The sequence below is a fragment of the Apaloderma vittatum genome, unplaced genomic scaffold (genome assembly GCF_000703405.1).
Source record: "Apaloderma vittatum isolate BGI_N311 unplaced genomic scaffold, ASM70340v1 scaffold22683, whole genome shotgun sequence".
Classification (NCBI taxonomy): domain Eukaryota; kingdom Metazoa; phylum Chordata; class Aves; order Trogoniformes; family Trogonidae; genus Apaloderma; species Apaloderma vittatum.
In genome coordinates this window covers 3,495-18,303 of record NW_009706692.1, presented here as the reverse complement: position 1 = coordinate 18,303, position 14,809 = coordinate 3,495, and the positions used below count along the sequence as shown (strand labels likewise).

General features: G+C 49.4%; 1 protein-coding gene across 1 annotated transcript; it reads left to right on the top strand.

Annotated features, from left to right (window-relative positions):
- Positions 1 to 2,261: 2,261 nt before the first annotated feature.
- On the top strand, positions 2,262 to 11,638 carry RPIA (ribose 5-phosphate isomerase A; the record flags this gene model as incomplete). Its single annotated transcript, XM_009865896.1, is given in 9 exon segments — positions 2,262 to 2,294; positions 2,297 to 2,325; positions 2,395 to 2,483; positions 4,720 to 4,775; positions 7,840 to 7,899; positions 8,491 to 8,555; positions 8,895 to 8,963; positions 9,479 to 9,620; positions 11,530 to 11,638. Coding segments are annotated over 9 exon segments (652 nt in total), but the record flags the coding sequence as incomplete, so codon positions are not given.
- Positions 11,639 to 14,809: the final 3,171 nt, after the last annotated feature.

Sequence of the window (14,809 nt, the reverse complement as noted above, 5' to 3'; positions counted from 1 at the left end):
GTATTGGAGCAGACACTGAGATGACCAACCTCAGAAACCACAGGCTGTGGTGCTGTGACAGCTCAGGGGAGCGGGGCTGGCACAGGGCTTGGGGCTTTACAGCTGTAAGCTGCTTGTGAAGAGCTGGCTTTGCGTTTATACAACGCCTCCAAAGGCAGGCCCTGTTAGTGTCTCCATTAGAAATAGAAAGATGGACAGAGCAGTAGATCCTACTGCCCCGGAGGGCTGAGCGTTAATACGAGGAAACTTTGGGCTTTGCATTCTGCGTATCTCCTGCTCTTTGCCCATGTACAACCTTGTCTTAAAAACTTAACTTGGGCTGGCCAGCCCACGTGGTGATGCTGAAAGCTGCTTGATGTGTGTTGCCTTGATGGCATCTCCAACCTTGGGCAGCATCCCTCGGTCCCCATATTAACCTGGTCACTGCTGACTCCGCTCTTGGAGTCCGTACACAGCTCCTCAGCTGTGCTGTGGCTCAGTGCTTTTTTTGTTTTGGTTTGGTTTTTTGCTGAGGTTTTACTAAACAACCTGAAAATGTATTTTATTTTTTTTCTTTTTTTGCATGGGGTGCTGCACATCAGTGCTGTGAGCTGGACCTGCCCCTTGCGTGCTGAACTTGCGCTCTGCTTCTTGCCAACCTTTACTCTGCCCCTGTTTTTAAAAGTGGGTGTCTTTTTGGCTGGTTTTGCTGCCGGTCTGTCTGGGGTTGGAGCTGAAGAGGGAGAGATGGGAGCCACGGTAAGGCAGGGGTTGCGACAGCACCAGTTTAGACTGGCTTAAACATTTTTTTTTTCTGGGAAATTCACTTAGCCCAAGGTCTTGCTACCAACTAGGGGAGGATGCTTCACCCCTCCTCGCTGATAAATGCCTTCAGGTTTATCAACAGCGATGGGCTGGAACCCTTGTGAGCTCTTCGCGCTTCATTACCGTGGAGTGGCTGACGCTGAGGCTTTCCCCATCACTTTAGGCCGTCCAGCTGCTCCAAGAAGCTGTCCCACCCGCTAGAAATGAGGGCAAAGAGAAGATACTGCCTCTTCCCAGGTCGAACCAAGTCTCTCGGGAAGGCCGGTACTGCCCGTGTCCTGCTTTGCTTGCCCCTTCCTTGGCTGGCCGTGCGTGGCTCTGCCTGCCAAAGTGACACCGAGAAACCTCAGGAGCTATTGGGTTTCTCTGGCGACGTTGCAGGCGTGCAGCTGCCATCTGTTGCTTTTCACCGTCTTTTGCAGAGTCACGGTGGTCAGCGAGGGCTGGGATATACGCCGAGTCTCTGGTTGTGTGCTGGGTTGTGGAGAGCTTTAGGTTTTTTAAACTTTTAACCTGCAGATGCAAGGGAAATCGTTAATCCTAGGGGAATGTGGTCTGCCTAGAGCTCCACTTTTCTAGGCAAGCCTGCGTGCCAGTAAAATTCTGGCTGGTTGAAATGCTGCAGGTGTGGCCTTCCCCACAGCTGCTGAACTCTGGATTTGCTGCACATGGAGAAAGAGCTCCAGACCTGTCTAATGTCCAAAGATAACACACAACAGTGCTGTGCCTGCAGCTCTGGCTGGCTTGAAGTCTTTCTCATCTGAAGTCTCTGTAGTGATCTTGGACCTCCTTAAGTCAATTTGAACTTTGGATCCCATCCAAAGAAGTGCATTGAAAATTGGAAGTGTGCAAGAGTCTGCAGGTAGCTCTCAGTGGGTGGGAAACTGAGCTGATAATGAACAGATTTACATCACAGAGGAGGTAATGCAACTGCACAGGGCCACCCTCAGCTGCAGCACCTTTTAGAAGTGTGCCTCTCTCACGGATGAGGCAGTAATGATTCTTCTGAAACCAGAACATAAGCAGAGAAAGAGCAGGGCTGAGCTGTGGTTACAATGCCATTGTCTTCAGCGTGTGCTGACAGGCTCACCCATCTTCCGGGCGTGTTGCTGGACTTCCATATAGGCAGTTGCATACTCCGTTTTGGAGGGTGCTTTTTATTATGCTCTATGAACAGCTGCTCTGCTTGTTGCTTTGGCCGCTGGTACATCCGTACTGTTTACTAACAACACCGTTGGCAGCAAACCCATGCTTTTACTGTTCGGCTTCCTCGGTAGATGTTATCTTGAGGTTATTTCAGCTTCTTCCTTTGTGGTATTGTCTGAAGCTCCCAGCTTTCCGGCAGGAGAGGATGCATGGAGTGCCAGCAACCAGCAGTGCGTGTGCATTGAACGCCCTGGGAGTCAGACCCTGGTGGTATTTAGCAAGCCTCAGTGGTTGTACCCTGGACGGCACAGGGTGTTCCCTTCCTTGCCTGCAGCGTGCTAAGGCGTCGTGTGTTGGCGTGCATCTCTGGGCAAGGTTCCTCTTGCATGTGTTATAAGGTCGAGTCCACCCAGAAAAGCCCCTGTGCCGAGCCCCTGGTAACAGCTCTCCTCTGTCTGTCTTTGATTTGCAGAACAATCAAGTTCTTGGGATCGGAAGCGGGTCTACAATTGTCCACGCGGTGCATCGATTAGGTAGGATGCTCCCCTTTGTGCTTCCCACCACAGAAAATCCCCTTATCTGTCTGCTTCAACTACTTGAAAAACATGCTAAAACGCCTGGCTGCTGACTTAGAGCTGGTGCGTCGGGTCTGTTCACCAACTGCTCTGTCCTCCTTGGAGCTAAAGGTTAAAACTGGCTCTAGTGCTTCAAATTTACTACGTAGAGAGTCCTGAGGAGGTAATGATTTGCCACCTATTCTCCCCATAGAGCCAGGCAAAGCGCTTTGCTGGCACCCAGCACAAACTGGAGCTAAACCCCTCTGTTTTGTTCCAGCACTGCACAGTCTGATCTTCCAAGTCTGACTTACTTTGTGGCTTTGGGCCACACAGCTGCTTTGCTTCCGTTAACCTGTTTGTGTGCGGCTGACGCTGCTTGCTCTCATCCTTGTTATTCACACTGAGGGTCCTGCTGAGGTGTAATGAAAATGAGGAATGTGATTTTTTTTATTATTTTTTTTTTCTTTATACCCTACAGCTAAGTTTATCTGCTTGCCCCAGGTACAAGTTTATTCAGAAAATTCTAGCAAAATATTCAAGTGAGGCATTTAACTGCATTTTTGCAAAGTGAATGTGAGGTTAATTATCCTCATGCCTCATTACAAAGGGCGAAGAGGTTTAAAGTTTCCATTGAAAGGCACTTTCAGCCTGAGGGCCGTTCTGCTTTGTGGAGGTGCCGTACCTCATCCTGCTTCGCTGTCCTTGGATGCAAAACCAAGCAGCCGTGCATGAATGGGTCGGGAGTGCAGGATCAGCTCTGGCGTTCATGAGAGTCTCACTGGGGCTCAGAGCTTGCTGTGACCTGGCTGGGTGGCTCTGGGTGGCTGAGAAGCGCCCTTGCAACCACCAGCTCCCTTGGGCAGTGCTTATCTTGGCAGAGAAATCACAGAATCACAGAATGTTGGGAGTTGGAAAGGACCTCTGAAGATCATCTAGTCCAACCTTCATCCCAGCATACCTAACCACTGCACCATAGCCTCAAGTGCTAGATCTACTTTTTTTTCAAACACCTCCAGGGTTGGTGACTCCACCACCTCCCTGGGCAGCCTGTTCCAGTGCCTCACCACTCGTTCAGTAAAGAACTTCCTCCGAATATCCAATCTAAACTTACCCTGACGCAACTTGAGGCCATTTCCCCTTGTCCTGTCATTAGTAATTAGGGAGAAGAGACCAGCACCAGCCTCACCACAGCCTCCTTTTAGGTAGTTGTAGAGGGCAATAAGGTCTCCTCTCAGCCTCCTCAATGGCAGAGGTGGTGCCATGCCTGCCCCATGGCACCCACTTCACCTCACGCCATGTGTACAGTGCAGTTATTTGTCTAGGAGCTGCGGTTTGGCTTTCTGGGTTTGACTTGGTATCGCAGCCGCTCCCGCCTCTTAACACCCAGTCGGTCTCTAAATAAATATGTATGGTGTCTCAAGTGGAGTGCCTGTTCCAGGCTGCAAATTCTGGCTTCTCATGGCTACTGAATGCATTAGCACTGGGATGTGGGTTGCAAGAACGTACAGCCTCACGTTTTGTCTTCAGTCCTTCCAGCAGAAGCACGTAACCCTTGTGCTCGCTCTGGTGCGAGAGCTATTGCTGACTCTCTGGCTGTTGGTTTATGCCTAAGTACTGTAATTACTAAAATAACATTTTGTCCATAATAATACTGTAGGAATAGATTTTAGTCATTTGACGTTAACCTGGGGGAGGAAATAATTCCTTCCATTTAATGGAAATTTAATGGAATACTGTATTTTATTAGTCCTTTCCCTGCCATATATTTAAATGTTCTAAAATGAATGTGATGTCCCCAAGGCAACAAGCCAGGAAACCTTTCAGACAGCTGCTGAAGCTTTCTGTTTACAAGGAGCGCAGCAAAACCGGTCTAATGGAGCGAGAGAGGGGAGTGGGGCTAATTTCCCAGGTGACGATTTGCTGACGAGGCTTCTCTGTTGCTGGAGACACGGAGGTTAATGGCTCGTGATGTCTTGGGCTGAGGCAGGGTGGGTGCTTAAACATTTCTGACTGTAGAAACGGAGCCTTAGCCTATGCAGGGTGACACCTGTTTGCATTTGGAGCATGACTGAGTTATTTGCAAGCCAAGCAAGTAATTTCAGTGATTCAGAGGGGCTGTTCTGAACTAAGATTTCTTAAAGTGAAAGTTGGTGTGTTTTCGGCTTTGCCCTTCTGCGATGAACAGACCGCGGCTTCTGCTTTTTTCCTACAGCTGAGAGGGTTAAAGAGGAGAACCTGAGGATTGTCTGCATCCCTACGTCTTTCCAGGTAAGCGCTTTCCTCCTTTGCTTTCTGCTCATCCAAACACTCATGCAGGAGATCTTCCCTCTGGCTGCAGGAGGCAACCACGCTGCTCTTTGGACTGGCTCAGTGAGGTGTGAGTTATCCAAAAGCGCAGGTGAAAGCAGTGATGCAGCCCGCAGATGGGCTTCGTGAGGCTGATGGTGGTGGTGCTGTGTTACCCTGACCTGAGCTGGAGGTCCTGGCAGGCGTGTTTTGAACCAGTGTGGTGATGCTGGTTATGTCGGTGTTGGTACGTGGCTTGCTCTGGATCACACTCACAGAAAAATGCAGTTTAGTGGTGAACCAGACTCATAATGCAAACCTCATTGGAGACACTTAGTCTCCTTTGATTCTGTATCAAGCCCTGAAAGCACTGAAAATCATGCTGCAAGCTCATATGTTTGCAGGAGGAACTTGAAATGTGTCAGCTAGGTTTTATAAGAAATTGCAGAAGGAAAATCAGCTTAATCTTGCCTTTGCTGCGCGGCTTTTGCAGGGGTTGGTTCATACTGAGCTAGCTGTTGAGAGTTTGCAAGGAGAGGGAAAATGTGGCTTCGTGAAGTGCAAAACTTCTGGGGGAGTTTCAGAGCTCCTTCCATGCCCAAAGGAAGAGTCAAGAGGCTTTGGTCCCTCTGCCTCTATGCCCTGAGGTGGGAGCTGCTGCAGAGGAGCAGCTGTCACCTTAACCCCTTCAGACAGGGAGAGGTGACGTGAGGGGGATCCCTGATAGGGTTTTCAAGGCTGGGTGGCAGTGCCCTGGTCCAGAATTGAGTTGGATAGAGACCAACCTAGAATCATAGAATAGTTTCAGCTGGAAGAGACCTTGAAGATCATGAAGTCCAGCCTTTGTCCCAGCCCTATCAACCGGCTAAACGATGTCCCTCAATGCAACATCCACCCGTCTCTTAAACACCTCCAGGGACAGACTCAACCACCTCCCTGGGCAGCCTGTTCCAATGGCTGACAACCCTTTCAGTAAAGAAATTCTTCCTAGTATCTAACCTGAACCTCCCCTGGCACAATTTGGATCCGTTTCCCCTTGTCCTGTCACTCTCCACTAGGGAGAACAGACCAACCCCTACCTCTCTACAACCTCCCTGAATTATCCTAAAATCTTACGGAAACTTAACATCCTCTTACCCTGCAGATGTTCTTTAAGTGTGAATGTTGTGGGGTGGTGGGACTCTCATTTTCCAGCTGTTGCAGCTGGTGGTCAGTGGGGTTATAATACAAGCTGCTGCAAAGAGCAAAAAGAAAAACTAGGTTTTGTCTCTCATTTTTAACCTGTATCAGTACTTCTGTTGCATGTATAGACTGTGGTGAATTACATGTTTGACCTCTGTAAAACGATCCTGATCCTGAGATAAGATGTCCCATTTGAACCTAGGAAAGTGCTCTGAGTTTAGTCATTAGGTCCTACAGAAAATAGTGATAAAGCTTTCATAGTGAATGTGGGCTGCAGCCTGTCCTGCCTTGAAATCTTGGGATGATTTGTGTAATGCTACAAAGTTTCTTACCGCTAAAACAGAAAGGTTCCTGTTAAAGATGAGAGATGGTACACCTGCAGGAGCCAAAATCCCCTGGACATGGGGCCATATCTTTTGCAGCCTCTTAGACCCCAACCAATTCCGAGTGAAGCATTCCCAGGTCAGCAAAACAGCATCTTATTTTCGCTACGTACAGGTATAAATGGCTGCCTGAGGTCACTGGCAAGGAAGAATTGGTTTCAGTGAGCTTTTATCCCTCCTTTCCCCGTTGTCAGGTTGGGTTATTCCATCACCATCAGTAAAGCTAGAGCCGGGGTAAGTATCTGTCCCTTGGCTTTTGTGTTGTTTCTTCTTTCCACCTGGACGTGTGCCGAGAGCACGGAGCGAGACCGTTCTTGGCAAGTGCTGCACAGTTGCCAACGCTTTTCCACGAGTTGTGGGAGCTCTTCCTGCTCCTCTGCTCCCATGGCCTTGCCGGCAGAGAAGCCTGGAGAGAGCCACCTCGTTCCCACACCGCTAACTCTAAGCCTGTTCAGGATCTGGCCTGCATGTGCAGCACAGTGTTTTTCAACGCTTTCATTTCCCAGGTCCTTGAAATCTCTTTACGTGGACACCGTGTAATGAATGTAAACCCACGGATTTTTATTCGTTTTGTTTTGTGAGCCCTTGGGGCAGTCCTAGTGCACAGATTAAGAGCTCACAGCCCATAGGTGTTAAAACTGCACGCTATGAAATCCCGTGATAAACGATTCAAATGGTGTCTCATTGCCAGGATTACCACCTGCTAACTCTTCTTAATGTTTCTGGGGTGCCAATACAAGTGACGCGTTCTGTTAGTGTTAGTGGGTAAAATTCAGGGGAATCAATTGATTCAGGTTATTGCATTGAGGTTTCTTGGTCTAAATACAGCCTGGTAGGAATTTCAGACTCAAGCAGAGTCCCTGGAGGGAGTGAGTCTTGCTCAGGTGATGCTTCGTAACACAGAAAATTCAATCAATTCAAGGTTCTGTAAGCTTAAACACCTGTTTGAACTGAGGACATAGTGGAGGGTTACCCTGGGTGCTCTGTGTTGTATTGCCACTAGAGGGAAATACACGTCCACTTCAGTCAAAGCAGATCGGAGCCACCAGACAGCTCTTTCAGGAGGTTTCTCATACTTTTTCCATGAGCTATGCGTTTCTTTTTGGCCTTTTTGTTTGTTTCTTTCCACCACAGAAAAATATTTTCATTGTTAGTCCTGCATCACTATGATGTAAATATTCCATTTTCTCGCTTCCGTTTTTCAACTAAAGAGATCTGAACCCAAGAGTCCCATTGCACGTTCTGAGCATTTCAGTTCGAGTCAGCAGCAGGTTTTTCTTTTGGTGCCAGCAGTCTAGTCTGGAAGCACCATTCTCTCTTTGCCATGCATCCCTGGCTGCAGCCTCTCTACAGCTCCGGGTGGAGAAGTGGAGCTTTCCCGGGGAGACTCCATCCCTGCCGCAGCTGAGGGAATGACATGACAAGTCTGTTTTCCTTTCCTATCGCCGGTAAGTGGTGTTTGCTGTGTTCTTGGTGCACAGGCCCGCCAGCTGATCCTGCAGAACGGCTTAACGCTAAGTGACTTGGACCGACATCCAGAGGTAAGTAGGACCGTGGAGGTGAGACCTCACCTGACCTCCCTCTGACCTCTCCTTCGCGAAGCGTCAGGCTCCTTTGTCCTCCCCTCAGGATGAGAGTTTAGGCAGTCGTGCTGCAGAACATGGACGAGAACTAGCTTACTTAATTTTTTCTTGTCTTAGTAGTTGTCCCTTTAGATGGCAAGTGAGCTGCTGAGTTGTGTTTCTTCCAAGTGTTGGCAACTCTTCCGGGCTGAGACTTGCTGGCCTCAGATGGGGATATGGCACTGCTGAGGTATTGTGCCCAAGATTTTCCCCAGGATACCCCAGCCCTTTAGCTGACAACACTAGAGGCTGACATTATGTGCCTTGCAGGCCAGTGTTTTTCGTTTTTGTTTTTTTTTTTCTCAGATTCCTGTGATTTAGCTGGGGCTGGTATCCTTGGGTGACTGACCAGATGCTCATCTCTGGTCAGGCTGGTATCAGGGTGGTCTCAGCTCTAAAAACATTTCTTGCTGCTGCTTGGGACCTGACGCCCTCCCAAGCTGTGGCAGGAGCAGCACCTGGATGTTGCATGGGAGAAGTTTCCACACCAAATTTCTCCTCTTCCTGCAGCTTGACGTTGCCATCGATGGAGCAGATGAAGTGGACTCTGACCTCAATCTTATCAAAGGTGGCGGGTGAGCCTTGCTGTCTGCCTCTGTGCATGGTGCTGGTGGCGGGGGGCCTCTGAGCATCCTTTTCTGGCTGTGGATGTCTCTGGGGTGGGCTGGAGAGGCTGAGGGGATCCTGTGCAGCAGGAGGTGGCTCGTGACTGAGTGTGTGTCCAAGGGACAGGGAGGATAAAGTGATGGGGGAAGGGAAAAAGATGTGGTGTGGGAGAACGACCACACCAAAATCAGTAAGAACATGATGAAGGGGACTGAACTTCAAGGCCAAAAGGCACATTGAAGAGCAGTTTGGTGTTTTCTGTTGTGTTGATTTGGGGTTTTTTTTTTAATTTTATTTCCCACTTGCAGTGGCTGTTTGACGCAGGAGAAGATAGTTGCAGGATATGCAAAATGCTTCATCGTTATTGCCGATTACAGGTGAAAATATTACTATTCATTAGAGCTCTGTCCTGTGGGAGGATTTGCATGGTCCTGTGTTTGGCCGTTATTGCCTTTCCATTGAGTCGAGGGAGCAGGAATAGGTGGAAATGAGCCTGACTCCAAGTGCTTCAGCAATTCAATTTAGCTTGTTTTCTTAATTTTCAGCTCAGCAGGCCTGCTTAGGAGTCAGCAGAGCTTGTGGGGAAATGTCTGCTCTGCTCTTTGAGCTCAGTGATTGTCAGCACAGAATAAACTTCCCCTTCTGTACATACAGCCACGGGGCTGTAGAAAAAACAGGCCATGTCTTGCTTGTCCAAAATATTTCAAAACAGGACTTGTGAGTGAATAGTGCATCATGCATTAAACTACTTTTTCCTACATGTACCTGCAGTTGATTACTATGTCCTCCAGCGCCTTGTGCTTGGGGGGTTTGCAAGAGGCAATGTGGTAATGTTAATGGTGTTAGCAGTGTAACTTCTGATATTAATCCCCCCTCAATACTGTGTCCACAGGAAAAAATCGGAGAGCCTCGGGGAGAAGTGGAAGAAGGGAATTCCTATCGAAGTCATCCCCATGGCTTACGTCCCTGTCACCAGAGCTCTGACCAAAAACTTCGGAGGCGCTGTGGAGCTGCGGATGGCTGTTAGCAAAGCGGTACGTGTCCCTGATCGGTCCCGCGTCCCCAGAGGAGCCACCTGAATGTGGGCAAAGGGAGGACTAGAGGTCTGGGTTTTCATCTAATTAAATCTGAGCTTCTGCTCCTGCGAGTGGCATCTTGTCTAATTCCTCCTAATTATACTTTGGTTAATGAACTGTGTGTTTAGGGATTGGCGTTGCTCATGGAAAGCCTCTCTGGTTTACATGTCCTAAAACAAGTGTTTCTCAGCAGGGAGAGGAGGGATTGCCAGTCCAGGTCTGACCTGCTGCTCCGCAGGGCATGTTGTGGGGCTGGAGGGCAGTGTGGGCCACCAAAGGGGGTCTTGAGTTGGGGAGACAGCTCACACTCCATCTCAGGCTCCTCTGTGCCACATGGAGCCAGACTGAGTTAAAACTGAAACTGCTCCATGGGACAGCAATGGGCCCTTGTGGCCAAGAGGGCCATTGGGATCCTGGGGGGGCATTAAGAAAAGTGTGTCCAGCAGGGCTAGGGAGGTTCTCCTGCCCCTCTGCTCTGCCTTGGTGAAACCACACCTGGAATCCTGTGTCCAGTTTTGGGCTCCCGAGTTCAGGGGAGACAGGGACCTACTGGAGAGAGTCCAAGGGAGAGCTACGAGGGTGATGAAGGGACTGAACATCTCTGCTGTGAAGAGAGACGGAGAGACCTGGGGCTGTTCAGCCTGGAAAGGAGACGGCTGAGAGGGGACCTTATTAACGTATAAAAATATCTGAGGGGTGGGTGTCAAGGGGAAGGGGACAATCTCTTCTCAGTGGTGCCCAGCAATAGAACAAGGAACAATGGGTTTAAGTCAGAACAAAGGAAATTCCACCTCAACATGAGGAGAAACTTCTTCGCTGTGCAGGTGCCGGAGCCCTGGCCCAGGCTGCCCAGAGAGGGTGTGGAGTCTCCTGCTCTGGAGACTTTCAAACCCCACCTCGACGCGTTCCTGTGTGGCTGCCCTGGGGGATCCTGCTCTGGCAGGGGGTTGGACTGGATGATCTCTAGAGGTCCCTTCCAACCCCAAACATTCTGTCACTCTGATTCTGTGTTTTGTCTCTGCTGCCACTGACCTGGTCAGCAGGACTTTGCCAGCCCACCTTGCACAGCGATGGAAAAGAAGGGCTGCAGTGACGGCAGGAGCCTGAAGGTTGAATGCATCCAATTTTTTTTGCAAATTTTTAATGCATCTAATCCCAAGAGGCTCTAGGGACTGCATTTGAGTGCCTGAGAAGAGCAAACCAGTCATTGTGTACTCGAGGCCAGCCTCGTTCAGGGAATGTACACCACAGAATCCTTAAGGTTGGGCAAGACCAGTGCTGCACCATCGTGAACCATATCCTTGAAGGATGCTGGTCCCTCCTGGCACGTGTGGTTGTGCACCCTGCTCAGCACTACTGGAATGCCTTGTCTTCAGCCCCAGCTGTCTCTGCTCTGTTGAAAAGATCCAGCTGCTTCTGTTGGGCTTGAGAGAATACTGGGCACATCTGGGATGCTCGAGTCCAGCACTGCTTCGACTCCAAAATCTCCCTATGGCATCCAGCCACACTTATCACTGAGGCAGAAGGGGGCAAACTTTGGCTTCAGTTGCCTGTAATAGCCTTTTTTGGACTTAAATCTAGGTTCAGTTTTGTGAAAAGGATCCCCAGTTGCAGTCATGAAATTCCATTGTTGTTTCCAGCTTCTGCGTGATTATCTGTATGCAGGAGAATGAGGAATGAGCAGTTGCCTTGGGTGGTGGTTTTACTTACAGGCTTATTGTGGACTGTCCTGATTTACTTGAATGATGGCTGTCTCTAAAGGGTTGCAGGAGCAGGGACAGCTGGTCCTGGTGAGGGCTGTGACAGTCCTTGGCTGTGCTCAGTAGACAAGGAGCTCATGGTGGTGATGAATGGGTTTGCTTCTCAGGGCCCTGTGGTGACAGACAACGGGAACTTCATCCTGGACTGGAAGTTCGACAAGGTTCATGAATGGAGTGAAGTGAACACCGCTATAAAAATGATACCAGGTAATGCCTGTGCTTTTGAAAAGCAAAAGAAAACCAAACCAGACAAACACACACTAAAAAAACCCCAAACACAAAAAACCCAAAACCTGCAGCCTAGCTAAGACTTGGTCTGTCCTAAATAACCCTGACTGTGGAGCTCCCTCCTGGATAGGAGGAAATGTGTGAGTGTTTACTGCCCTTTTACTGGGCCCTACACTTGTTTCTGGCTGAGAGGTCCATCAGCTGAATTCATAGAGATGTACCCCTGTGGCATTTCCATATGCTGGTGAACACCTGGGTAATGCCAGGTGAATTAATGACACTGCTTCTCCATGATGCACCCTGGTCCTGTGCTTTTTCTTGCTTTCCTTGTGCCCATTTGGAGAGGGACTTTTAATGAAAACACTGGTGGACTCTGGAGTGAGAGTTCATGCTGTGTTACAGCGTTTTCAAGATGTTGCTTGCAGCTCTGCATCCCATTGCCATGGCGTAGTCCTAAGGGCTCACCTGCGGGTGCAGCGTATCCCAGCTGGCGCTGTGCGAGAGAGGAAGCAGTGGCTGACACGGTTTGCAAACGAAACTGGGACTGTTTAGTCTTGAAAAGATAAGGCTGAGAGGGGATCATACTGATGTATATAAATACCTGAGGAGTGGGGGTCAGAGGAAGGTGTCGGTCTCGTCACAGTGGTGCCCAGGAATAGAACAAGGAATAATGGGTGTACGCTAGAACACAGGAAGTTCCACCTCAGCATGAGGAGAAACTTCTTCCCTGTGCGGGTGCCGGAGCCCTGGCCCAGGCTGCCCAGAGAGGGTGTGGAGTCTCCTGCTCTGGAGACTTTCAAACCTACCTGGACGCGTTCCTGTGTGGCTGCCCTGGGGGATCCTGCTCTGGCAGGGGGTTGGATTAGATGATCTTCAGAGGTTCCTTCCAACCCTGAACATTCTATGATTCTATGAAACAGCCTCTCTGCAAGGACTCCTGCCTTGCATGAGACCTGCTGCCTGGGCCAGAGCTGCTTCTGGACGATCCAGATCTGCCCAGGGGTGGTGGCACTCTCTGGACTTCAGTGAAGCAGCAGATCATAGAATCATAGAACAATTCAGGTTGGAAAAGACCCTTGGGATCATCAAGTCCAATCTTTGACCCTACACTACAAGTTCACCCCTAAACCATATCACCCAACACCCCATCTAAACGACACTTGAACACATCCAGGGATGGCGACTCAACCACCTCCCTAGGCAGTCTGTTCCAGTGTCTGACCACTCTTTCTGTGAAGAATTTCTTCCTAATGTCCAGCCTAAACTTGCTCTGTTGCAAATTGAAACCATTCCCCCTGGTTCTGTCCCTAATTACCTGTGAGAAGAGACCAGCACCAACCTCTCTACAATGTCCTTTCAAGTAATTGTAGAGCATGATGAGGTTCCCCCTCAGCCTCCTCTTCGTCAAACTGAACAGACCCAGCTCCCTCAATCGCTCCTCGTAAGATAGACTGATTCAGTCACATCTGGGTATCTTTCTGGTTATCTTGGCAACATTTGCTCTTGAACTTAGTCAGCTTTTGAATACATATTGTTGTAGCTTTTATCTTTTGAGTTTATCTCAGATACCTGCCAGACCCTGGACTCGGTATCACAACCACCTTCACTGACTGCTCGTGCATTGCCAGAGCATACAGGAACAGGCTGGGATCCTGTGGCACAAAACTCCATGTCCCCACAAAGCAGCAATACATTGTCCTGGCATCACAATTAAAACACAAGAGCAGGCAGAGGCCGTGGATGTAGACTGGGTGGAGAGTTGCCAGTAACTTCTAGTAGCTTCTATTCAATGGCTTTGCTCCCCTCAGTGCTGCTTCTAAGGCTGATTTTCTTTTTTTTCCTGCTCTAGGGGCAAACTGCTGGGATGCTACCTCTGCCTTGGCTTGTCCTGGTGCATTTGCTGAATAATTACCTGGCACTTGCTTGCAGCCAGCAGTAGATGGCAGGTTCAACTCTTTGGCAGGAGCAGTTCTAAGTGACCCAGTGACCACAGCTGGGCTGGGCTGTCCCTGGTGCAGTGGTCCTTACCGTGTTGGTGTGGAGGTGGTCTCAGAACCATTTGCTGCTCAGAAGGGAGCCTGCTAAGGGGAGAAGAACATCTTTCCTACTCAGAAGTGGAAGAGCAGAACTGTTAAAGCCTGGTGACAACAGAGCTCTGGCCACCTCACTCTTGGGGTAGCCCGGGACCGCCACTTCTTTCCACCATCCTGGCCTCTGGCTGTGGCTCAGTGATCACTGTGAAGTTAGGAGCACCCCATAATTCAATGCAGCCAAAAGCACATTTGCAAATGGGCTATAAATTGCAGAAGTATCATCATATCTGCTGTCTTTTAACATTTGAACAAGTACTGTCCAGGTGTTGTCTAACAGGACAGGTTTTTTCGATGTGTTTAAATGCGAAGTGAGCTAAGCCTGTGGCTGCACGTAGCTTCCTCTTGCCCCTGTGGGTCGTCAGGTAACTGAAAAGGCCACACTTTTGTGATTGTGTTAGTGCCACAGTGGTGGCTGGGGTTGTGTGAATGGTGGGGGCAGCTTTGGGAGTTTGTCTTGCTCTGGAAGGAGCTTCCTCTTGGAGTGGCCACATGGAGAAGAGTTCCCAAAGGCCACTTTGTGACTGGTCAACATGACCCAAGCTGGACACCGCTCTCCAAACCTCTGATGGAGGCCTTGGTGCTTCTTAATGAATGAAACCACAGTCAGAGCAGAGGATTTGAGAGTGGGGTGGCCTTAACTAGCATGAGAACATCTTAAGAAGAGCGGCCAGGGGAGCTGGGATTGTTTATAGTCTGGAGAAGGAGAAGCTGAGAGGAGACCTCATTGCTCTCTACAACTACCTGAAAGGAGGTTGTAGTGAGGTGGGTGTTGATCTCTTCTCCCAATTTACTAATGATAGGATAAGAGGCCCTTAAGTTGCACCAGGGGAGGTGAGGCTCTTAAGTTGCACCAGGGGAGGTTTAGATATAAGGAAAAATGTCTTTACTGAAAGAGTGATGGGGCATTGGAACAGGCTGCCCAGGGACGTGGTGGAGTCACCATCCCTGGAGGCCTTCCAAAAACGCGTTAAGTGTGACACTTCAGGACACGGTGTAGTGGTCGTGGTAGTGTTGGTAGATGGTTGGACTGGATGATCTTCGAGGGCTTTAGCAACCTTAACGATTC